Source organism: Mastacembelus armatus, chromosome 3 (assembly GCF_900324485.2).
Source record: "Mastacembelus armatus chromosome 3, fMasArm1.2, whole genome shotgun sequence".
NCBI classification, from domain to species: Eukaryota; Metazoa; Chordata; class Actinopteri; order Synbranchiformes; family Mastacembelidae; genus Mastacembelus; species Mastacembelus armatus.
The window spans coordinates 25,545,054-25,569,413 of NC_046635.1; the positions used below are offsets into that span (position 1 = coordinate 25,545,054).

Consider the following 24,360-nt stretch of genomic DNA (forward strand, 5'->3'; position numbering starts at 1 on the left):
GGCAATTTTAGAGTCACCAATCAATTGGACTGTGGGAGGAAACCGGAGTACCCGGAAAATTCCACAGAGAAAGACTGGGTTGCAAACCCACAGCCTTCTTGCTGTGAGGCAACAGTGCTAACCACTCATCCACTGTGCTGTTTTTTTGTGCTAGAAATTGGAATTCGACTTTAGAATCTGGTGTTTTGTAGACCAGTTAAACAAAGCACAATTTGAAGTATTTTGCCCTAAGTTAGTAGCCTTTTATTCTTTTAAGATTCTTTTTAATGTAGCTGAAATCTAGCTACTTTCTTGATTAGACTAAAGTCGCCATTTTTTAGTTCTGTCCATTTGTTCCACTTTTGGTTTTCATGTTTGGAAATTAATTTTAATTTCTATCCAGTAATTACAGTGCAGCCACAGACAGATAAGGTCCATTGTCACATTAATATTTTATAAGTAGTGATTGTGATGAAACAAAGACATTTTTTAACTTGTGTGAATTTTCCAAATTGAACACATCCAATTTAGCACAGTTCTACTGTAAAACACATAATGTTATAATTAATCATTGCTCTATTACATGAGACAAAGCACATCTTGGTTTGAAGGTGGTTTATAGTAAGTCTAGCTCTCTCTTCCTTCTCTACATGTAGACCATTTCTTTCTCTCTAAAAGGAACATTTAATTTTGGCTTTACATCACACTGCAATTACCTTGCTAAATTAAAACATCTTTGGCCTGCTCAGGGCGTAATTGTTAGTGATGTGTTGAGGATGAGTGAGGATTGGCAGACAGAAGAAGAAAGGCAGGAGAAATGGGAGTTGGGGTTGAATAGGTTAGATCTTGGCCCGATTTACCTACTGGAGAGCTCATAACTGAAGCTATAAAGTGGTTTCAGTCAAGATATCAGTCATTACCAGCATTTTAATAATTTAAAGGTGAAAGAAAATCTTGGGGATTACACTCACATCACCCTCTCTGTCCTGCTGTGCCATTTGATGTTGTAGGTAACAGCATCTGACCCGGATAAGGATGCTGACCAGGAGGCCCTGCGTTACTCTCTCCACGGCCAAGGGGCTGAGAGTGAATTCATAATTGATGAGATCACAGGAAAGATCTATGCCCAGCGGACCCTGGACCGTGAGGAGCGTGCCGTGTGGCGTTTTGTCGTCCTGGCCACAGACGAGGGTGGCGAAGGTCTGACAGGTTTCACAGACGTCATCATCAACGTGTGGGATATCAATGACAATGCGCCCATCTTCACCTGCGCCCCCAGCTGCCACGGAGATGTGGCAGAGAACTCAGTAGTGGGGACATCTGTGATGGAAATGACGGCCACTGATCTGGACGACTCAGCTGTGGGGCAGAATGCTGTGCTCTCTTACAGGATTGTGGGCAGTTTAGATGCCAGTAATATTGAGGCAGGAAAAGTGCCTACCTTCTCAGAAATGTTCACTATCAACCCCACCACAGGGACTATTACTGTAGCCATGGGTGGTCTGGACAGAGAGCAGATTGAGTCCTACCTTTTGGTCGTGGAGGCCAGAGATGGTGGAGGCATGACAGGAACTGGAACTGCTACCATTCACATCAAGGATATAAATGACCATGCGCCAAGATTTACTGATCACTCCTGCCTGGCAAGGATCTCTGAGAATGCTGAGCCCAATGCAGAGGTGGGTCAGTAGGTTCATTATTTTTCAACCCTTTCAAATAGTTTTTTTAGTACAACCTCTGTGGTGACTTTAGCATGAAACTTAGCATGACTTTAGCAGTTTCCAAAAATAATTATTTCCGAAAAGAATTTCAAATTTTGAGTTGTCAGACCACAGGACAGGTTTCTACTTTGCCTCGGTTCATCTTAGATAAGTTTAGTCTGCGAAGGCTGTAGTGTTTCTGGAACTGGATTAATAAGCTCCTCAGAAAGATGCTTTTTTTAGCTAAGCTAATTGATGTTCTAGTGGCATATCCATGTAGTTCTACACATGCTGCTAAGCAATTTTTGCTAACATCTAAGCCAAAGCAGTTTGAGTAGCTGGTAGTATTGCAGAGCTGTCCTTTTGCCCCTCAATGGTAAAAAAAACTCAATAGTGTAGATTTTAACAGGGAATTCATACGTCATATTCATATATGTTGTAGTCTATATTAACAAAAATCTGCTCTTCCAACTTCTGAAGAATTTCCCATATTTAGAACTTGTAAACTATATGTAGAATCTATAGCAGAATATTGTCATATTGTCTTCACTGTTTTATAATCTGCTACTCTTTTGTTGTCAAAAATGCACAGCTGCTTCAGAGAGATTTCAAACAATGTTTCAAAAGTGTAAGAAGCCAATATCCCCAGTGGGATAATGCCTAATTACTTTATTCACGTTAACACTTATTTTAAGGTCCTGGAGCTTGCTGCAGAGGACAGAGATACTGGAGAAAATGCCCAGCTGACATTTAGTGTAGTGTCTGGAGACCAAGAGCAGAAGTTCTACATGGTCAGTCACAAACAGGAGCAGCGCGGCACCCTGAGGCTTAAGAAACGTCTGGATTATGAACGACACAGTGAGCAGAGGTTCAACCTCACACTGAAGGTATATGGAAACTGTCCAAAAGCCGAATTGGCCACACAGCTTTGCACTGTCTTGAGGGTTGATTTCTTCAGTAACTAGTTGGCACAACATTGTCAGTCAAGTCTGACAGAAACCAGTGGATTAATGATGCTGTGGGCCTGATGTTTACCTGTGGTGCATAATAGATTTTAGTAAGCCTCTGAAGTTTGAGTACATTCACATACAGTATGTTCCTGGAAAAATGAGAATTGCTGAAACAGAATTTTCTTAAACAGCAATCTCGGTTATTTGTTTTTCTTGAGGAGTCATAAATCCCTCAAACCAGCCTGTCAACCATTCTGTAAAAAGCCAAGACAATAGCGCTCGACTACAAATTTTGGTTAATTATGGACCTCTGAGATAAAATGTGCTAATTCTTACATGTTTTGATTCGAAAACAGGTGACAATAGTGCTGGTTGGCTAAGGTTTTCAAGGTATTTCATGATAAAAATGTATAATTATCTACACACAGGCGAGTATATTTGCCTATGAGGGACGTGGCTTAACATTGTAGGCTTATTTTGACTGATGATATCTTGCTGATCAAATACATAGATTTACAATTAGATCTTGCCTAGATTTACAATTAGATCTTGCCTATGCTGCACTTGACATCTGAGACTTGTATGTGGTTCCTGTTTCAGGTTGAAGACCTGGATTTCTCCAGCCTTTTGCACTGTGTGGTGGAGGTGGAAGACTATAATGACCATGCTCCTGTCTTCATTCCACACTTCCTGTCTCTTGCACCAGTACCTGAAGACATCACTGTTGGAACCAGTGTGGCACGTTTGGTGGCCAGTGACTCTGATTCAGGCCAGAACCGTGACATCACCTACAGCCTATCAGAAGACTCAGATCCTGAGGGGCTATTCACTATTGACCAGACTGGCCTACTCTCTGTGGCTCGGCCCCTGGATAGGGAGAGGATTCCCCAGCATCACTTAGTTGTCATAGCAACCGATCATGGGATTCCGCCTTTAACAGGAAGTGCCACAGTCCAGCTGCCCCTTTTGGATGTGAATGATAATGGACCAGAGTTTGAAGCGGCATACTCCCCAATAGTTTTTGAGAATGTGGCTGGCCCTCAGGTAGGCTTGACTGGGTTTGAGTTCATGTAACTTATTGAAGAAAATGCTATAAGTTGGTAAAAAGAGGAAAGTTAGGAAAAAGACAAGGAGAATCAGTGTTCATTATTGATCTGGATGAAAGCAAGTCACAACCCCTCATGCTCTCCCTTTTTGTTTAGGTAGTAAGGTTGAACCAAACGTCTACTGTCCTTCGAGCTGTGGACCAGGACTCTTCTGAGAATGGCCCCCCCTTTCACTTTACTGTCCCCCCTGAGTATCGCCACAGCAATGATTTCTACCTTCAGGACAACCTAAATGGCACAGCGACACTAACAGCCCTGAGAACCTTTGACCGTGAGCGCCAGAAAGAGTTCCTCATTCCTATTATTATGAGTGACAGCGGCCATCCAGCCAAAACAGTGACCAGTACCCTGACTGTGACCATTGGCGACCAAAATGATCATGCACATGTAGCAGGGGAGAAGAAAATTTTTATCAATAGCCATCGAGGTGAGAAGGTCATCTCCATCTTTAGGATGAAGTGTTCAGAATAAGAGAAAAAGAATAATAATATGATAAAGCTCAGAGCTATATTTTTAAAAAGTCATTTTCTTCATCTATTTATCTAAGGGCATTTTGAACTTCGCTCTGACTCTTTTGTCTCTGTAGGAGAAAGTTATACTGCCAGCCAATTAGTTCTTGAACAGTATGCAATAATTAACACCAATGTCATGTTTATTGTGTTCTTCACCTTTGCCTCAAACCACTGAGTGTCACAACATTATGATGCTGTTGTAGGGGTCACAAAGGGAAGCCATTGCTCAATTTGACATACAATTAATCATAGGTGTAAGTGTTTATTCCTTCTAAGCCTATTACATTTAGAATATGGATACTGAATAAACAGATTACACAGACTACAGTGTCAGAAAACAGTCAATATTAGATTTTGTGTGTGTCACAAAAAAACCTGAATAGAATTTTGTCAAGATTGTACTGGGTTTAAAATACATAGTTTTTTATCAGTTGAATCAGTTGTTCTCACCAAATGCTGTTGCCATCGTATACAGCTTTTGTTCCCATTTTTTACACATAAAATAACTGAAAAATAACAGCAGTTGTCATCTTTTGCTATTGAAAGCCACAGTGCTGTCAAAACGTATCCATGGACAAATAACCGGCTCAAATTTAGCATGTCAGTTTTTGCCTTACTTTTCAAGTAATTCAGGTATTATCAGTAAAATTTCCACATGGTAAAAATTGTGAGGAGTGGAAATGCAGAGACATAATGATTGTATGTCTGTGCCAACCAACTGCAATGTCATATCATTGTACACTGTTAATCATTTCAAGCTCATTGAACTTGGAAACTGTTTGCTTTCAAGGCGACAGGGCAACTTGTGTAAACTCAGTAGGTTGAATGAGGATAAAATACAAAACTGAGTTAAGTCTGTTATAAAGTTGAATAAATTTTAAATATTAACTTGTCACATGGGCAGTTACAGGCACCTTCAATGTTATTATACATTCTCTGATTAAATAGTCAGTTCTTAATTGAAAAGAAGTAACATCAAGCCATTTGGTACTATAGTTGGTACAAATATGGCATGTGAGGCTGCTCCCACTGTATATGGGTAGAGATTTAATTCAATACTCACCTTTATTATTGTCATCATCATTTTAATTATTATGAACAGAAATAATCATGACTTTATTTAATATGTGACCATGACTTCATTTAATATGTAAAGAATGGCTTCTTTAAAATAGAAAAAAAATCTCAAAAACCTCATTTAATTAATCGAGTGATCTATCAGCAGTTAATTTACTCAACTAAATCCTTTCAAGTCAAAAGACCTCAAGTCAGAACAACTTATGTTCATAAATTCTCAAAATGTATTTAAGATTTTGTTGACAGTGTAAAATTATGCTCTTCAGATATCTATATTTTAGTCACTGTAGGAATTTGGGACATATGTATGATCATCATTTCCAAGGCCTGTGCCCATGGTATTTAACGCATAACACGTCAGACAAATACATCTAGATAGAGATACATATGCTGTGAGGCAACATCATCATTTCAGCATTTTGCTGCCATCACACTTACTAGCCAGAGTCATGTAAATCTGTAACCTAATTAACTGTTGTCCTTTCATCAGGTCGTATGCCCACTACAGTGCTTGGAAAGGTCTACTCTCCTGACCCTGATGACTGGGACAATAAGACGTATATCTTTGAAGGACATGTGCCAAGGTAAAAAATGTGACTTCTCATAAACCATTCAGAGAACCATTTAGACCCCAACACAGGAAACAGAAACCTGCACTACGCCAAATTTGAAAATGAAAATACAACACTTTTATCAGCCTAAAGCATAGACCATCTGCATATGTGTGTTGTATAAGCCAAACATTTTTGATGGCCTTGAATCTTTGTCCCTTAATGACAGATGGTGTACCTGTTTTTATTGCCTGGGATGAGCTATACATTCTGTCGAAAAAAAATATGTGATCACTTTGTTACATGATGCTTTTATGCCCTGAGCTACATCACATTTTCCAGCTAATCTTGCAGCACACAGTGCCATCATATGTTTTCCTTTGGTGATTGCTCTACTAATTTAAATAATGCAAAACAATAGTTCCCTTGGGTGAAATATGTCTCATAATGGCCTGATGTCTGTTGCATTGTGATCACTTTTGGGGACTCACCTATTTGGCTAGTAATTTAAGGCCCTTACAAAGGCCAATACAAATAGTTGCCTTTTGGTGCAACTTTCTGACTTTTTGTAGGCTGTCATGCCCTTTTTGTATTTGTAATTAATGTATCCCACCATAGTTTTGCATCATTTTAATGAGTGCATGCTCAGGGTATATTGATATTCTTGTTGGCAAGGTGGTCAGCAATCAACTTCTGAGCTGCCTTCTGATATATTGATTAAATCACTCCTTATTAAATCAACCTGATAATTCTGTATTGTGTTCTTCACTTCTTTTCACTCTTTTTTCTCAATTATATCACCATCTTGCCCAATTTTCCATCTTATGGTGATAACTAATTTCCCCCTTCCCTCCCCTCTTTACCTTGTTCTTCCATATTTGTTAATGCATCTGTGTTTTCTCGCTACTGGAAAAGATGATGTGCCTCTTTAATATGAAAATGATTTCCCTGAGACTTGCCTAAGCCAGAAGTGAGCAGATGCATTGTTCATTTTCATAAACTTTCAAACCCATCTGCCACACACAAATCCCCAAAACCACATAACATGACCCATCCAGCACACCACAACACCTTAAGCTTTAGTTTCCCAACTGAAAATGAACTTAAAATTTCAAAGACTTTTCCCTTCTCTCTCAAAGTCAAAGTTCGGCCCATATAGATGATATAGGTGTAATATGAGGCATCACCATTTCATACCAGTTCTCATCTCTTTGTATTTTAAACCAAAGCTGAGTTCAGAATATGTTGCCTTATACTCACTTTTCACAAAACTAGTATACCTTGTCCTGCTCTTCTTTAAATATTTTAATTGCAGTACATCAAATCAAATACAATAGCTGTTATTGGCTATTAATGTGTGCTAGTTTGTGGTGTTATAGAGGTTGTCTTGTAGTGCAATCTAATGGGTTTTGCACACATAATGTAAATCAGCATTTTGATTTAGCACATGAATGCATCCTATAGAATACCATAGACAGAAGTAAAAGTTTGAAGTAGTCAATAATGTTGATAGTTGACATATAGTAAATTTTAATAAAAGCAGACATCATTATATCAGCAAGTACCAAATCGGAAATTATTGGTAGTTTCATGTTACTAATGTAAATTGTCTTTCAGTTATGTGAAACCTGGAAATAAGTGCTCAACAGAAGACATAATATACACACCACAGCGTATAGCTGTAAAATGTGTTAATGTGGCCCTTCCTCTACAAGTAGTTTATTAGCTGATTGCTAAGGTTCTGCCTTGGATTTCCTCTCTAATTAAACTCGAATGAGCTCATTTACTATACAAGGAGGGCAGGGAGAAAAAGAGATGTGACAATGCTTCCTCACATTTTGTTGTGCCTTCCCTTGCATACCTCTCCCTAATGCAGCATCTCTGCTCACTTTTTATTATTGCCCCAGGGGGCAATTGGTTTACAGCAAAAAATAATCATGAAAACTGAATAAAACACATTTTTTAAATTTATATTCTCACAAATGAGATTTAAATTTTCATTACTTGTGGTTTTTTACATAAGTTGTTTCCTTCATGACAGCTTTTTCTGTACATCACTCGTGGCTCCTATTGTACTACCTACTCAGAAGTAGGTAGTAGTTAAAAAGGTCCCCTAAAACAGTACTCTCAGAATTATTATAGATCTCAGTTTCTGCAGTTCCTACTCAAAACAGGGGAACTTCCTCCAAATGTTCAACGAAATATGAAAAAGTTCCTCTGGCCCAGAAGAGACTCATGTTACGCCATCAATACTCAAGCACGGGTGTTGAACCCCCCACTTTGGGAACCACTGCAGTGCAAATACATAACATAGCTTAGATTCTTCCATCCAGCTATTACTGTAGCTACCATCTGAGATTGGGTGAGAGAGTTTTTTCAATGTACATTGTTGATGGTGAAGTCCATTTATCTGGGTGGTGTCCTTTGATCAGGAGCAGGAACAAACAGACAGCTGATGACAGAGATGCTACATGAAGGGGGCTGTGGACTGAATGGATCGAAGATTTCAGTGGCACTTATGCTCTGCTCCTGTCTGAATGTTAATGTGAATCTCAGTCAGAGGACTTTATCAGCTGGTGCTTGTTGTCCAATTTGAGAAAGAAGATGCATATGCCTGTGGCTTGCTGAGAGTGTCAGAATAATGCTACATTTTACATCAATGCTTACACTATGCATCAGTGACATTGGATCGCTGGTAATTTGAGCGATGCATTGATCCAGATCGATTGATTGTTACACTCCTAGATGGGACGAGCATGGAAGTTTGGAAGCAAATAATGGTCAGACACTGTATTCAGCAGCCAGACAAAACACTGCTGTTGATAGATTCTCTAAAATCACAGATTATTCTAGAGATCCCCAGTATATGAGTATAGCAACTACATACTGGGTAAAGTTAGGCACAAATTATGTCTATTGCAAATAAGATGTGGTTAAGGTATGATTGAAATTGGTTTTAAAATTGGGCATTTTAATTACTGGTCTTTTATTTGGCAATCTGCGGTCTCCTACCCATTTGTGTCGAGACCAGACTATGTTAAAAACAATTTTCTCCATTGAGACTGTTTGGATGGAAATCACTGAGATACAGGGCTGTTTTTTACAATCAAGGTAACATAGTTCCATGCAGACAGAGCCCTCAAACAGAGCCATATGAGATTGAGCTCTTGTCCTAGCAGGTGCATACACTAGAAATTTTCACAGAGCACAATGAGCCAAACTTGGATAAACCCATAAATATTAGCCTCAAATAAGAGCTCCATGCACAAAACCCAGCCTCTAGTAGAGTAGCAAGGAATAGAGTTAGAAGCTTCAAAACACATAATCATACACTTGACACCCAGCTATTGGTAATATGAGTTGCTACATGTAAGGAGCAAGCCTCGACATAATGCATGTTGTTGAGTCTGGTTGACTGCAGACACTAAGCATGCAGTCATACAGACCATTTCTTTTTAATTAGCTTGTTACCACAGGAACCTTTAATGGGAAAATAACTCAAATGACTCATCTCTGCAGATTCACTGACACATCAGTAATGTTTAATAACTAATCGGTACCAACAGGGTCAGTCATATAGATCCAGTGGTTTAACCCTCGGTGAGGGACTAAGCAGGAAAACAACTGGTGGATTAACATAAAATGGGCTTTTATTTTCCCTCAAAAAAGATGTCAACAAAACAAAACAAAACAAAACAAAAACAGACAAATTCATTCAACATAATGAACTAACTGAACAGACCAACTAAGACAAACTGACCTGCCACCTGAACCCAGAGGGGAACACATTTAATAGCTGATCAGACCATTGTAGACACAGGGGGTAACTTAAGACAAAGACTACTAACAAACCATAAACACACATAGCAGCTAGTCCTTAAGTTATAAAGAAACAATACAAAAATAAAATAACCAAAACAAATACATGAAAATTTAATCCAACCTATAGAAATAGCAATGTTCCAAAACAAAAAAGTATCTGATCCCCCTGGAAGTGGGAAGCACTTGGTACAGTCTAACTGGCCACTTCCTGTATTTAAACCCTCTGCTTCTTGGAGTGCAACTTGTATTCAGGCCCCACAAGATGGCTCCAGCAGCACCAATCAGCAACCTCCTCAGCACTGGTGAGTCAAATGAAATAATGAAATTTACTCAAACAAAATCTACAACTAAAATGTGACTGCAATAGTAAACTAAATGTGTGCTACATGAAGAAACTAACATAGTGTCAATACCAAATTAAAAAACTAAAAAAAATTTAAAAAGTGCACCTCTTAACTTCAACATAACGAAAAGAAACTAACTTGTTTGCAAACTACAGAAACTAAGGTGTGTAGTGCATGAGGGTTACCCACATTCAGTTTATGGTGAGGCAGCACATGTGGCCATCACACCCTTTCAGGCTCCAAACAGACAGCTCAGGTTGGACAATGCAGCTAGTTGTACTGTCTGCCTGTGATGAATTCAAAAACACATTAGTCAGACTTTGGCTTTGCTTGTGGTATTAACCTGTCAGGAGAGTCTTGCATGATGCAGCAGCAAGTGTGATGGTAGTCCTTACAGAATACTCATTGTTGTTTGTCAATAGCCCAAACATTTCATTACTGCGTTGGTGTAGTAGTAAGCACCTTCGCTTCGCAGCAAGAACATTCTGCTTTCTGTGCATCTGTGGGTTCCTTCAACTCATAGTCCAGACATACAGGTTAAGTTAAATGGTGATTCTAAATTGCCCCTTGGTGGGGATGTGAGTGTTAATCTGCCTCTGTAGTCCTATAATAAACTGGTGACCTGCCTGCCCCCCCCCAGAAAAGTTGGGAATAACTAATGGATGGATGAATGTAGCCCTGTACACAGTTTAGCTTGTGTGAATCAGAACAAAGCCATTTAAATTTACATGTACATTTTTAAACTGATTTGTTTGTCTGTGTTTGTTCTTTCCCTCAGTTACTTCATCCTGAACAAGAGAACAGGTTTCCTGATTATCAAGGAGAATGCTCCACCAGGCACCTATCAGTTCCAGATTCGTGTGTCTGATGGAGTTTGGCCAGATGCTGTCTCCACTGTCACTGTGCATGTGAGAGAGCTCCGAGATGAGGCTATCTACAACTCAGGTTCCCTACGTCTGGCAGGTAAGAGTAAGCTGCAGACCTACAGAGACAAACATACACACACCTGTCTCTCTCTGATCAGAAATGGTTTCTAATGTCTCATATGAATGTCATCATCCTTCCTCCAGTTGTTCACTGACTCCTAGTCCGTGACCTATAATCTCTGTACAGTCTATGCAGTATCTGGTTATGGTAAGGTGTTCACAGATAACCGATGTCTGTTTCTAGTGTTCCTTCCATTCATTCCATTCTTGCTGTTTCACTGGTATAAAATTCCTCACAGCTGTCCACTGTAATGTCAAACACTCATCCATGAAATAAATCAATCAGTTGTCATATGCCGCACTAAAAAGAAACATTTTTAGGTTGGACTTAAACATTGTCAGAGTTGAGGCTTGTCTAATGTCAGGAAAACTATTCCAGATTTTAGATGCATAAAACGGAAATGCTGCTTCTCCATGTTTAGTCCTGACTCTGGGCACGAGCAGATGGCCTGTCCCTGATGTTCTGAGTCTGAGATGGTTCATATGGCAGCAACATGTCAGAAATGTACTATGGTACTGAGCCATGAAGAGACTTATACACAGGCAGTGCTGTTTTAAAGTTTATTCTCTGGGCTACAGGAAGCCAGTGCAGAGATCTGAGAAAGGAGTAATGTGGTTCGACTTCCCAGTCCTAGTCAGGACCTGAGCAGCAGCGTTCTGAATGTACTGCAGCTGCCTTACAGCTCGTTTATAGAGCCCCATGAACAGGCCATTACAGTAATCTAACCTGCTGGAGATAAATGCATGGATGAATTTCTCCAAGTCTGGCTTAGATATGATCCCTTTCATTCTGGCAATGTTTTTGAAGTGGTACAATACTGATGATGTTATTGATTTAATGTGGCTGTTAAAATTCAAGTCTGAGTCCATAATTACCCCTCGATTTCTAACCTGATTTTTAGATCTTAGAGAAAGAGACTCCAGGTGACTGCTGACACTTTCTCTTTGATTCTGTGGCCCAAAGATGATTACTTCAGTCCTGCCTGTTTATCTGGAGAAAGTATCTATACAGTGATCTGTTCAATACAGTGAACCAGTAACCAGTGCATTGACTGGTCCATATTCACCTTTTGAGTGATATGTGAATCTGAGTGTCATCTGCATAGTTATGGTAGGACACATTGCTGCTGCGTATTAACTGAATTTTTCATGGTAGGGAAAGATTGAACAAAAGGGGTCCCAAGATGGACCCTAGAGGACCCCACGTGTCAAGGTCTGAGACACAATAAGCAATTACAGCAAAGTACTTCTTGTCTTCAAGATAGGACTAAAACCATTTAAGGGCAGTACCAGAGATGCCTATCCAGTCCTCTAACCTTTGTAACAGGTTCACATGGCCCACTGTGTCAAAAGCAGCACTCAGATCCAACACTACTAAGACAGAGACTCTGCCAGTGTCAGTGTTCAGATGAATGTCAGTTGTCACCTTGATGAGTGCAAAACCTGACCTCTACACTTTGTACTGCAAATCAACAAGCATGTTGGCTACTCATACACTGAAAACAGTCAGTGTTCTTGTTGTGATACTTCTCCAAGACTGGTTTCTTTCTTATCTGAATGTCTCAAATCACTGGGTAACCATGGAAGTGACTGCATGCTCCATCTTCTTTTTAATTAATCTGGCTAATGTAAGACCTGGAGTTCCATGGTTTTAATTGTGATACAGGTAGTGATAACCACCATGATGTGAAAGTCTGTTTGACTTTAATTTTGTGTTTCCAAAAATATAACTTATTTGTAGATCACTCCAGGATCATGCTTCGAGGATAATGTGTTGCTTAAGCATACAACTAATTTATTATCACATTGTCAGCAATCCTTTTTTTCATCTAAAACAGGCAAATGGAGACAGAAATTAAATAAATATTTCAGAAAGAAAGAAATGCAACATAAATAAAGGTTAGGCTTAATTCTGATATTTACTTCTTTTACTTCTATTCAGTGGCAGAAGCATTGTATGTAAATTAAACTGTGCAGTTACAAACAGCAAACACAATGATTGGAAGACCTTCAAGATGTCTAATGTCAAGTCAAGAGCTGAAGTTAACAGAAATCATCTGCTCCTGGCAGTGTATTTGAGCTAATTTATTCATCACTGTAGTTATCCAGAAAAATTCTCCGCAGGATTACCAAACTGTCAGTGCAGGATTACCAAACTTTCAGTGGTTGACCAGGGTTACACAAGCATTAACACATTCACAAATTAATATGTGTTAATAACATGTGATAATACTAATTTGTGTTTTCTGAATGTCAGTGTTTGCCACAAATTTTAACTGTGCTCAACTTTGTACAGCTGACAAGGGAATGCTGGAGAATGTGGCTAATATGGTCTCCAGACTTGTTTCCAGTCATTGAAAATTAATGAATGCTGATTACTGTTTGCTCTAGTTGTTTACAGTGTTTCAAAGGGCTGTCACAATCCCAATTAAAGATGTTTCCTTAGCAAAAGATTACAGCCATTATTAATCCCTCTCCCCTGATTCATAGGATCCCACTTGTCATCGACACACTCACAGAAAACCTGTTTCCATTACTTATGCTGGCAAAATAATTAGTCGAGAGCTTTTGCTTAACCAGCATATTCTCCTCATATGTTGAGCAGCATCCATCATTACCTGATGTACAGCACACCGGCTGTCTGCTCAGAATTAAATTTGCTTTAGAGAAATGGGACATGGCTGAAGGATTTTTATGATTTCAAAGATATTGAAATAGAAGCAGAGGGGGAGGCCAGAGGGTGCACTCCAAAGATGAGTTGAGAGTAAAGAGAAAGAAGGAAAGCATGAAAAAGAGTCAAACCACATGTAAGTATATAAAAGGATTTGCTTCTCATTCTGAGAAACAGATTTGAGGTAAATTAATGTGACCCAAACCCAGAAGTGGTATGGTGGAGAACAGCTGCCACTCACACTTGTATAAGAGAAATGAATCCATGTAAAAAGTGTGGATTAGCAAGTCAAAATGAAATAATTGCTGAATTGCACTCCTCTGTTTAACAACAGTTTTTTTTGTCAATTTATTTTAGAATAATAAGTTTAGGATTGTCAACAACTTACCCTGTAGGGTGGTTATTTCACTGAGGATTTTTAAATCGCCTGTCAACAAAGCACTGTGAACTGCAGATTGTATTGATTTTTAAAGCCACTGGTAGACCTGGAGCGTTAGCTGGTGCTAATGAATCCAGTGTCAGAAATGCTTTTAACCTGCAGATCAATTAACACACTCACAATAATGTAAGTTTGAAGTTTTCAAAATAGAAGTAATATCAGGGATTGAGTTTGAGGGTTAGGCATGCTGCGTGTGTGTGTACGCGCGTGTGTGCGCATGCGTGGAGGGGGATACGTAGCAGAAGCCATTTCTAGGATTTTATTTTTGATGTGGAGCTTTGAGTAAACAGTCTCATTGATTCTCAGTCTCGGGGATTATGAAAATATTGTACTTATAGCATTACTTACACCCTCCTTGACATTCTAAATCCCATTTCAAGAACAAATGTGGATTGCAATAAGGATGCACAAAGAAAGCACTAGTTAAATCTGCTTTGCTCAGATTAAGGCTCTCTCCTACCTCAAACTCTCTAAATTTCTCAATATTGATGGAAAGGTAAAAATGTGGTAAACAAAAAGTCCTTGAAATGTCCACCTAACACTAGCTAGAGTGAAATGTATAGTGCTCAGGGGAAGGCAAAATCAAAACCCATGATGAAAACATACAGTGCTGTATATACTCTGCATACATTAGGTTGATGCAGTTTGTGTTACACTATGAAAGGAGAAGGGCTTTCTAACTTCTTCTTTACAGAAGAAGCCTTCTTCTTTACAATCCTGAGATCTTACCGAAATAATTCTCTCTCTCTTTCACATCTGTCTTGAGGTATGTGCATTGTCAGATTAGTTCTCAGAAATAAGAGGAAAATAGTAGTCAGTTTACCACTCCTGGGATTACAAATTGTATATATGCTGGGACTTCCTACACCTCCCTTACTGATCTAATTGCTTTAGTCATCATGCCTGTTGCCCTGCTACTGTCCCTGTGGATGCCAGTTCACGAGCCTGCTATGTTCCATGAAAAGAGCAGCTAAATGCAAGTGTAGAAAGTGCAAGAAATTCCACAAAACCTCATTGGCTCCTTTTTCCATTTCTATTACTTTGTGTGCTTAACAGACCATATGGATAGATGGGAGAGGGTGTTAAGATCTTGTATCTCACACCATTGTGCCAACAAATGCACTGAATCCACCTTCAGCACTGGATTATGTCTGCAATTAGTGATTATTTCGATGCCCAATCATTTCATATCAAGTCAGTCTGTGTAAAAATCTGTAAATGCTGAATAGAAGATGAGGATGTGCTGAAGGATTTCTGAAATGTTGCGCATTCTTTGCTTTGCACTAGTACAAAGAATTTTTATTTGCAATAATGTCAGTTTTAGAAACACAGCAGATTATCATAACTAAGGAATGAGACCCAGCATTAGAATTTGATTAACATTAAATTGATAATAGATTAATTATTTTTTTATCACTAGGTCAGGCAAGCAGATTCCTTTACTTTTACTCTTTGTGGTGAGTTAAACTCCCTGAATCTGTCTGATATATTGCGTGAGGGAGATTACACTAAATTAACAGTCTGCATCTGATTCTACACAAAACTGCAAACAAATTAGTTTCTCCCTGTGACCCTAAGTCGGAATAGGCGGGTATAGATAATGGATGGAAATTGGTTTCTACACTATTTTCCCAGCTTTAATCTCCCAGCTTCAATCACTGAGTGCGTTCCTGAAAGAAAAAGTGTTTAAAACTGTGGCATCATATGAACCAGTTGTCAGTTCAGCACAAGCATCACTGAGAATCTAAAGTAAATCATTACTAGCATCTGTTAGAAAATCAAACAAAAAAATACAGTCTAAATTAAATATATTTAGTGTATATTGCTGCACACTGTTATGTTAATTAGAAATGCATTTGCACTTAAGCAGGTACACACAGTACCTGCTGTGTGTATAACACACTCTGTTATACAGAGTCAAGGATGTATACTTCTACATGAGTAGGATATTTATCCCTTTTTTATTCCTATTTATATGAAATCACAAGCCTACAGGCAGGAGTGCGACTGTGCACAACTGCCTCGGACACCCGACTTCAGCGAAGCCTCTGGGAAGGAGGAAGCAGTAGTGAATTGTGAGGCTGGATCAAAGCCAGGTGCAAAGGCTGCCACTCTGCGTTAGGAGTAACTACCCTCTCCCTCCAGCCCCCTTCCCTCCTGACTGTCTCTCTGTCTGCCTGTGTCCTTGTTTCTCCCACTGCACTGACTAATGGGAGCTGACATTAGCCTCGATCCCTCACGCTGTATCTGCTGAGCCCGCCCTGAGCCCCTTGTCTTGTCTCTTAATGCCTAGGCTCTGTCTCCCTCTGTACACTTACAAGTCTGATCACCCTGCCCACACTGTATATACATAGCAATAGCAGTCCTTTAGTGAGATGTTCTGCTAGTCTTGTTTTAAAACAGCTGTCACATGTACGTGTTTAATATTAACAAGATTACAGGATAACTTTGGAAGATATCCTCTTGATTTGAGTAACTGAGACTGCTGATGCCCTATCTTAGCTTTAACTAAACCTTGGAATGCATTTTTAATGCGAGTAAAAACCCAGTTCCAGTAACAGCAGATAGATGAAAATACTAAAAGGTGCTTGGCTGCCGAGTCGATAACGAACTTCTTTCTGGGGAACAAAAAAAAGGGGAATTTGTCTTAGACTTTAACTGGGAAAGATCCCAACTCATATTTTCTTAGGACAACAAAGGCTATTAGATATTTATTCCTATGACAAATTTGGAATGAATAATTCCTGTAACTGGGCCTCATTTGTTTTAGAGGTTTTATAATAAGCCCTATTGTCATATATACTGGCATGCATATATATTATTGTATTTAATTTAACTTTTAACTAATTTATGCTTTAATATAGTGCAGTGCTTGGTTACAACTGTCCCTCTCTGTTAATCTACTGTACCTTACACGTATTGTGATGTACAATTCCAATGTCTATGATCACAGATAAGTAAGGAGGGAAATTCATCCATACATCCATCCATTGTCTATACCCGATTATTCCTTAACCAGGGTCACGAGCATCTGCTGGAGCCTATTTATCCATACATAAGATTTTAAAATAGTCAAACCCAGCCCAAGTCTGACACAAACTGTGGTCTAAAATCAACATTGAACATCAGAATCAGAATAAGTTTTATTGCTGTGCACAGCAAAGAACACTTTACAGTACTAGGAATTTGTCTTGGTGTCTGGTGCAAACATATATACAGATATGAAGTCCACTTCCTTCCTGAAGTCCATTATCATCTCCACTGTCTTGAGAGAGTTGAACTCCAGCTTGTTCATGCTGCACCATGATACCAGAAGGTCCATCTCACTCCAGTAGGACAACTCGTCCCCATCAGATACAAGGCCGTTGAGGGTGGTGTCGTCTGCAAACTTCAGACTGGTGACCAGATGTGCAGACGTTAGTGTACAGGGAGAACAGCCGGGGGGGGGGGATCCAGTGCTGATATTCCAGGAGTCAGAGACATGCTTTCCAGGCCTCACTAACTGCCATCTGTCTGCATGAAAAGTAGGAAGTCAAGAAGTCCGTGATCCAATGAAGTCAGGCACATTCAGCTGGGAGAACTTGTCTCTGAGCAGAGCTGGGACGATCGTGTTGAAGGCAGAGCTGAAGCCCACAAACAGTATCCTGGCATAGGATCCTGGGGAGTCCAGAAGCTGGAGGATGAAGTGGGGGGCTTTGTTCACCGCATCATCCTGAGCTCAGCCTGCGTCAAGACCTCAGCCTTGAAGCAGGTTGGCACATCACAGGTCTCCAGTGAGGTATCAAAAATCTCTGTGAACACTGGGGACAGCTGATTGGCACAGTGGTTCGGGGTGGAGGGGAAGACAGAGTCCAGGACTGTAGCCTTGCGGGGGTTCAGTCGTTTATTTATTCACATCTATTCACATCTCCCTCTTTGATGGAGAGAGGAGTGGGGGTTAGGGGCGCTGAGGTGCGGAGCTATGTGGGTGATCCAGGCATAGGAATGGAAATGGGGCCACTGCTGATCAATGGCTGTTGAGGGGAGGAGTAGGGATGGTCAGGTCTGTCCCATTGTCTTTCAGAGCGGCAGTAGAACTCATTCAGGCTGTTGGCCAGGCTCAGGTTCACAGAATGGCTTGTAATAGGTGATCGCCTTAAGCCCTTTGGAGATAGAGGCAGAGTCGTTGGCTGAGAATAGCTCTTCCATTCTCTCACCATGTGCTGCTTTAGCTCTCGCTAAATCTGTACTTAGCCTCCTTGTAGTTTTCTTTGTCCCCACTTCTGAATGTGGCTTCTTTCTCTGACCTGAGCTGTCTGAGTTTAGCTGCGAACCAGGGTTTGTCATTGTTATAACTCACCCTGGTGCCTGATGGAATGATGCTGTCCTCACCGAAGTTAATGTAAGACATCAGTGTCTGTTGGTGGCAGACCTAAAAACATCCCAGTTTGTACAGTCCAAACACTCCTGAAGTTCCCTCGCATTCTTGCTGGTCCACTTCTTTGATGTCCTCACAACTGGTTTGCAGAGTTTTAATTTTTGCCTGTACGCAGGAATCAAATGCACCATGATGTGGTCGGACTGGACCAGTGCGGCACAAGACACAGCACGATAAGCACCAGTGATGGGGAAGTAGCAATGGTCCAGTACGTTCCATCTCTGATCGTGCACTTTAATAAACTGGTTGTATTTAGGCACTTCATGGGAAAGACTACCTTTGTTAAAGTCCTAGGGCAATAACCAAGGTGTCTGGGTTTGTCTGTTCCACACACAGTATCTCGTCAGCCAGTGCACACTACGCTTTGCTTACATCACTTTGCTTCGGGGTGCAAACACTGACGAGAATGAATGAGGAGAACTCGCAGGGCGCGTAAAAGGGCTTGCAGTTAATGATGAAGGCCTCTAGGTTCAGGGAACAGTGCTAAGACATTACTGTCATTGCACCAGCTGTTGTTGATACAGATTCCACTACCTTTTGTTTTGCCGGAAATCTCCGCGTGTCTGTCCACTTTACAGAGTTGAAATCCACTCAGCTGTTGCCGGTATGAGATCACACATCCACGCTTCCGTGAAGCACAAAACACGGGACGTGGAAAAGTCCTTTTTTTTTTTTCAGCTGCAGGGTCTGCTTGTCTGTTTTATTGCAAAGTGAGCGCACGTTAGAGAGGAATATCCCGGGGAGCGCAGTGCGTAATCCGTGCCGGCAGAGACACACAAACACACCTGAGCATTTCCCTCTTTTGTGGGGCCTCATTTTGTTACATGCCTCCTTGATCAAAAGAGCCAATAAATGCACGGTAGAAGTCAGAAAACTCAGAAATAAGGGCTATACTTGTACAACACAGTATAGTCTCAAGACTGTCAATATAAGTGAACTAAAAACTGAATAACGGACAAGAAGTTCTCTCCATTCCTCACTCCTCTCACACACTTGCTTTTCTCTCAAACGTGTTGAAGAGTATCGGCCGCAGCTTAGTGCACTGTTGTGTAAATGTATGTATGTGGGACTCAGCCTGAGGTGTGACAGTATTTCTTATGTTTTTGTATATAAAATATGGGTAATTAATTTGTATTTTTTCATTTATTAGTTGGTAATCCCTCTTGAATAAGGGAATTTTCTAAAGCAACATTGGAATTTCTTATTTGAGGAGCAGAATTTAAGGGCTCTACAGTACATTGTCCATTTGTACCTGGCTCATTCCACTCAGAATATGTGGGGGTAGTGTTAATGTTGTCTACTGGTTGGGTTGCCATAAAATCTGACACTCATTTCTCCACAGGACCAGAGTGGCGACAGATCAGAAAATGGTTATGAATCACTTTTATAATGTCAAATGTATTTTGAAAGGTACTGACTAATGGTGCCATTCTACCAATAATGATGCAAATTACATACTTTAGGAGATCAAAGGTGGGTTTTTTTATTTGAGTTTTAAAGCCCTGACAGATTTTGAAGTCATCTTAAACTGTACATGAGAAGATAAGGTTCATCATCTTTGTTGTATTTTAAGGATATTCCTAACTCTGAAACACACTGAAATGAATAGAATAGAAGATAATGCATTAAGGTCTACACTCTACTATAAAGATTATCTTTCCAGGTACTTTTACAGCCTACAGTCATTTCTCATTCTCTTTCCTTTTCATAGATGCACATGAGCATGCACTTTATTTCTTAAATGTTATTTCTCATGTGCAAACAAATTAAATTAGAAGCTAAACGCTAGAAGCTAAATCAAAAGCTACAATTCTATCGAATAGTAGCCAATAGTCCCCTGTAGCCATATTTCAAACTTCCATGAGGCTTGCCCTCGCCACTTCAGAACCTTTCTTTTTTTCTCTTGTCAAAGTCTCTACTGCAAGTGAAATTTTATTTTCCAAGATCCAGATTTCCATGATAATCCACACATTTCAAATTATCAGGGTTATCCAAATGAGGGAAAACCTAGTTTTGCACATAAATATATAAAATATAGTGTGGAATATTGGTACTAAACATAGACCCAGATCAGAAGCCTAGACTTTGAGCTTGTTTTTGTACTTGTTTTTATGACTATATCTGTCAATTCTGGGGAAAGATTTCTATCTTTCTCAAGATGCTGCTCTAAGTATGATTGTAACTGAACCACAAATTGTCAAGTGTGTAATTACCCTTAGCTGGCACAGTCAGGAATTGAAATCCAACTCCCAGTAACTACTTTCACCTGCAGGCTCACACACATGCCCACATACACACACAGGGGAAAAAAAACTACAATACAGATACAAAATTACCCTCCAAACAAAAAATTTTGTCAGATAAAATGAGCCATTTTCAATAATTTACAATCACAGCTCCAGTCTTGAGTGTTCTGGACTATTTTTTATTTCAGCACTTGGGCCCAGTTTGAAAATAATTGGATTTATCCTTGAGCAGGGTTGGAAATAATGAGGCCACTTCCATACAGGCTACAGTCCCAATTGTGTGTGTGTGTGTGTTTCTCAGACATCACAGCAAAGGAGTTCATTGAACTGAGAGGGAAGCAGCGGAGCCGCTATGAGCTACTGGTGGACTTCCTGTCTGAAATGCTGTCCGTTCCACCAGATGATGTCAACATCTTTAGCTTAATAGATGTGAGAGAGCGAATTCTGGATGTTCGCTTTGCTGTTCATGGTGGCCCCTCCTTCCTTCAGCCTGAGAAAATGCATGGTTATCTGGCTGCCCACAAACAAAAGGTATGTTGCTTTTTGTCTGTAAACCTTTTACTTTTATCAATACTTAAGGTAATTAAAAACAAAAACATCATGTCAAGCTTGTTGGTTGATCTGTTGGAGACCCTGTTCATATTCCAGCACCTGACTGATTAACATAGCCTTTTGAATGACACACACACTGTCTAACCAACTGCATGCTAATGAGTAAGTGCACAAAGCCATTGGAAAGTCAAGCCACAAAGAAATCCCACATGGGTAAGCGTGAACCTTCCAACCAGAGCTGTGCTCCCTGTATTTGCTCTTTCACATCTTGGTTGCAGGCATCAGTTTTGCCTCTGGCAATGCTTTGGCCCATGTTTGTGCTAAATTCCTGCACATCAAATGTCAGTCAAAATGTGGAGCATAGTCTCAGGTTCTTGGATACAGAACTGAAATTCTACACACAAGTGCACAAACTCACCTGCACTAAAAATAAAACTGTTAAGGCAGAGTAGTGTGGCAGATCTTTTAGGCTTAGCCTAGAAAAAAAACTGTAAAATATGAACACTAACATCTGAAAACAATCCTGAGTCATTTCCCCTCCCCTTGCCCCACCCCCCCATCATTTGTAAAAGAAGTCAAGAAGTTAAAATGATGATATTGCTGCTTGCTGACATAAATAGCTGCTGAAAATAGGCATGACATGTCTTTTAGAAACCTGTCAGAAACCTTCACAACAGTGTTTACTTGTTACAGTGAGAGCAACATTCTGGGTTCCCACCTAACAGGCCACTGGACATACAACAAAAAACAACCCCAAAACATCCAAAGTCTACATGTTTCTGTGTACTGATGATCATTTGTCTTGACAACTTTCTGTAATTATTTTGCATCACTTTGCTGAGTGCTCAAAATGACAGGAAAACAGGATGCTGCAGTCAAGTTAACTTCAAACCTGACTGGGAAATGGATGGATTCAGGTCATTTTCATATGCATCATGTCTAATTAAACAATAAGCCATATACAGTACATACTGAAAGACATATGCCAGCTTTGTTCTCTAAAACTGCCTGCTTCATTTCTTTTTCATAACTGTTGTGCGAAAGACTTTGATTAACATTTTTATAAATAGGAAGTTGTGAACTTGCTGCTCATTTCTATGGTAACATCACTTTAGCAGAGATTAGCTAGCAAAGAAAATGTGTTAAAAGATTAATGATGTCAGTGTAAATATGTTGGGTACTTAGTTTAAATATGAGACCAAAGGTCTGCTCTTTTTTTCATATGTCCATGTGGGATTTGTCCAGGTGTTCTGGTTTCCTCTCACAGTCAAAGGAACTGCTGGTGAGATGAACTAAAACTGCAGCTCTGTATGGTGGGATACCATTTTACTCTTCTGGATCTTAAGGCCCAGCAAACAACTGCTGTGTCTTAAAGTTTGGGGAAAAGTTCATGCAACATGTCATCAGTGTTTGAAAACTAATGCAGAAGTCATGCACTTACTGTGTTAATTGCAATACAAGTAACACAGTATAGAGTGAATCAATGCCACAAACCATAACATAAACCTAAGCCTGAGTGACTGGGAGCAAATATTGAATTGTAATTTTCTGATCCATATTACAAGAGGCATTTCCTTGTGTCACAGTAGGAAAAACACGGGTATGAATTCCATTTTTTTTCTTTTCTCTGGTATTGTGCATGCTGACTTACTGTCAGTTGCTTAGTGGGGCGCTAAGCTATTGTTAATGTTAATAACAAATGTGCCTTTTGTCTGGCCTGTTGTAATTTGCATTCTGATTACTTTTTGCAATATTACGCTCCCAGTCCATATCAGTGGTAGGATTACGATCAAACCTACAGAAAGCATAACTGTAAATTTGTTTTGTTTCTATATACTGGTAACTAATTCAGGTCTGACTTTTCTTAAACACTGATCATTTTAAGTCTTTTTTTCAAAGCAGTCAAAAGTCAACTTAAAATCGACAAGTGGACCAATTTAATTTTTTTTTTGTGTGCATAACATTTCAAGATAACATCTTATTCCAAATTATATTTCAGTATTTTTGTGAAGGAAATAAAAAAAATTCTGACTACTGTTGACTAACAGTTCTTAATCATTTACATTTGTCAACTGAAAGTAGATTCTGAGTCCTTCAGAGAATTGCATAATACCATCACCATTGTGTTACTACTATTGGGAAAATCTTGAAGTCTAGACTGACATTGCTATAAAGCAGAAATAAGCATGTGAAAAGTGAGGACAAGAAACGGTTAGTGAACCACTTCAAACCTTAATCAGAACAAAAGCAAGTCCCAGTACTGAGTCTGAATGAGCCCCCTCTGGGTATAGAAGCATTGTGAGAACAGCTCTTTCAGGACCATCTGGTTATTCTCCACCAGATTTTGGTAAAGCCATTCTCCTGTCTAAATGACCCAGATCTAGTGTAAACATTGAGTTTAATCCATCCACTCTATGAGCAGCAAGTGTGAAATCACCTAGGAGTGTGATCACAGCTATAGTGCAGTCAGAAAACATAAAACATTATGACACTTTCATGTTTTTTTTTTTTTTTTTGTTGTTCTGGTTTTTCTCAAGCACATGGGATTTAATATAAAAGTGACTCGAACATCTGTACTGTGTGGACAGTACAGAACACAATAAACCTATTTATACATAGTTTATGAGCATAATGATATCATACATACAGATTTTAAAAAGCCAAGATGCATTTAGGACCGGTGGTATGTTGCTGACAATTCTGCCCACATGATTATGTTGTGAAAATGCAAAATCATTTTCTGCCAAAGACTTGAAACCAAATATTAAGTATGATGACTTAAGGTAACTTTGTGAACTTGTGGGGTTGTGTAAAGTATGTGCAGAGCTAGAATTGCACATAGTTCATTCGATGTGGATATAAAATCTCTCCAATTAAGGTTGAGAGTTACCACTTACACCTTTATTTCAAAATCAGTGTGCTGGAGTACACAAGCAAATAACAGAAACTGTGTCACAGTAATCATACTGTGTGAATATAACTTAACTCATATAATATAACTTTCTACT

The 24,360-nt window shown here is 39.6% G+C and overlaps 1 protein-coding gene across 1 annotated transcript in view; it reads left to right on the plus strand.

Annotated features, from left to right (window-relative positions):
* Positions 1–24,360, plus strand: part of LOC113122715 (neural-cadherin) — a 245,826-nt gene that overhangs the window by 131,163 nt on the left and 90,303 nt on the right. The window contains exons 19-25 of the mRNA XM_026294237.2: positions 990–1,658; positions 2,375–2,566; positions 3,230–3,673; positions 3,832–4,162; positions 5,815–5,908; positions 10,820–11,004; positions 21,102–21,331. Of these exons, the coding sequence (XP_026150022.1) occupies positions 990–1,658; positions 2,375–2,566; positions 3,230–3,673; positions 3,832–4,162; positions 5,815–5,908; positions 10,820–11,004; positions 21,102–21,331 (2,145 nt within the window). The remainder of the gene's footprint in view (positions 1–989; positions 1,659–2,374; positions 2,567–3,229; positions 3,674–3,831; positions 4,163–5,814; positions 5,909–10,819; positions 11,005–21,101; positions 21,332–24,360) is intronic.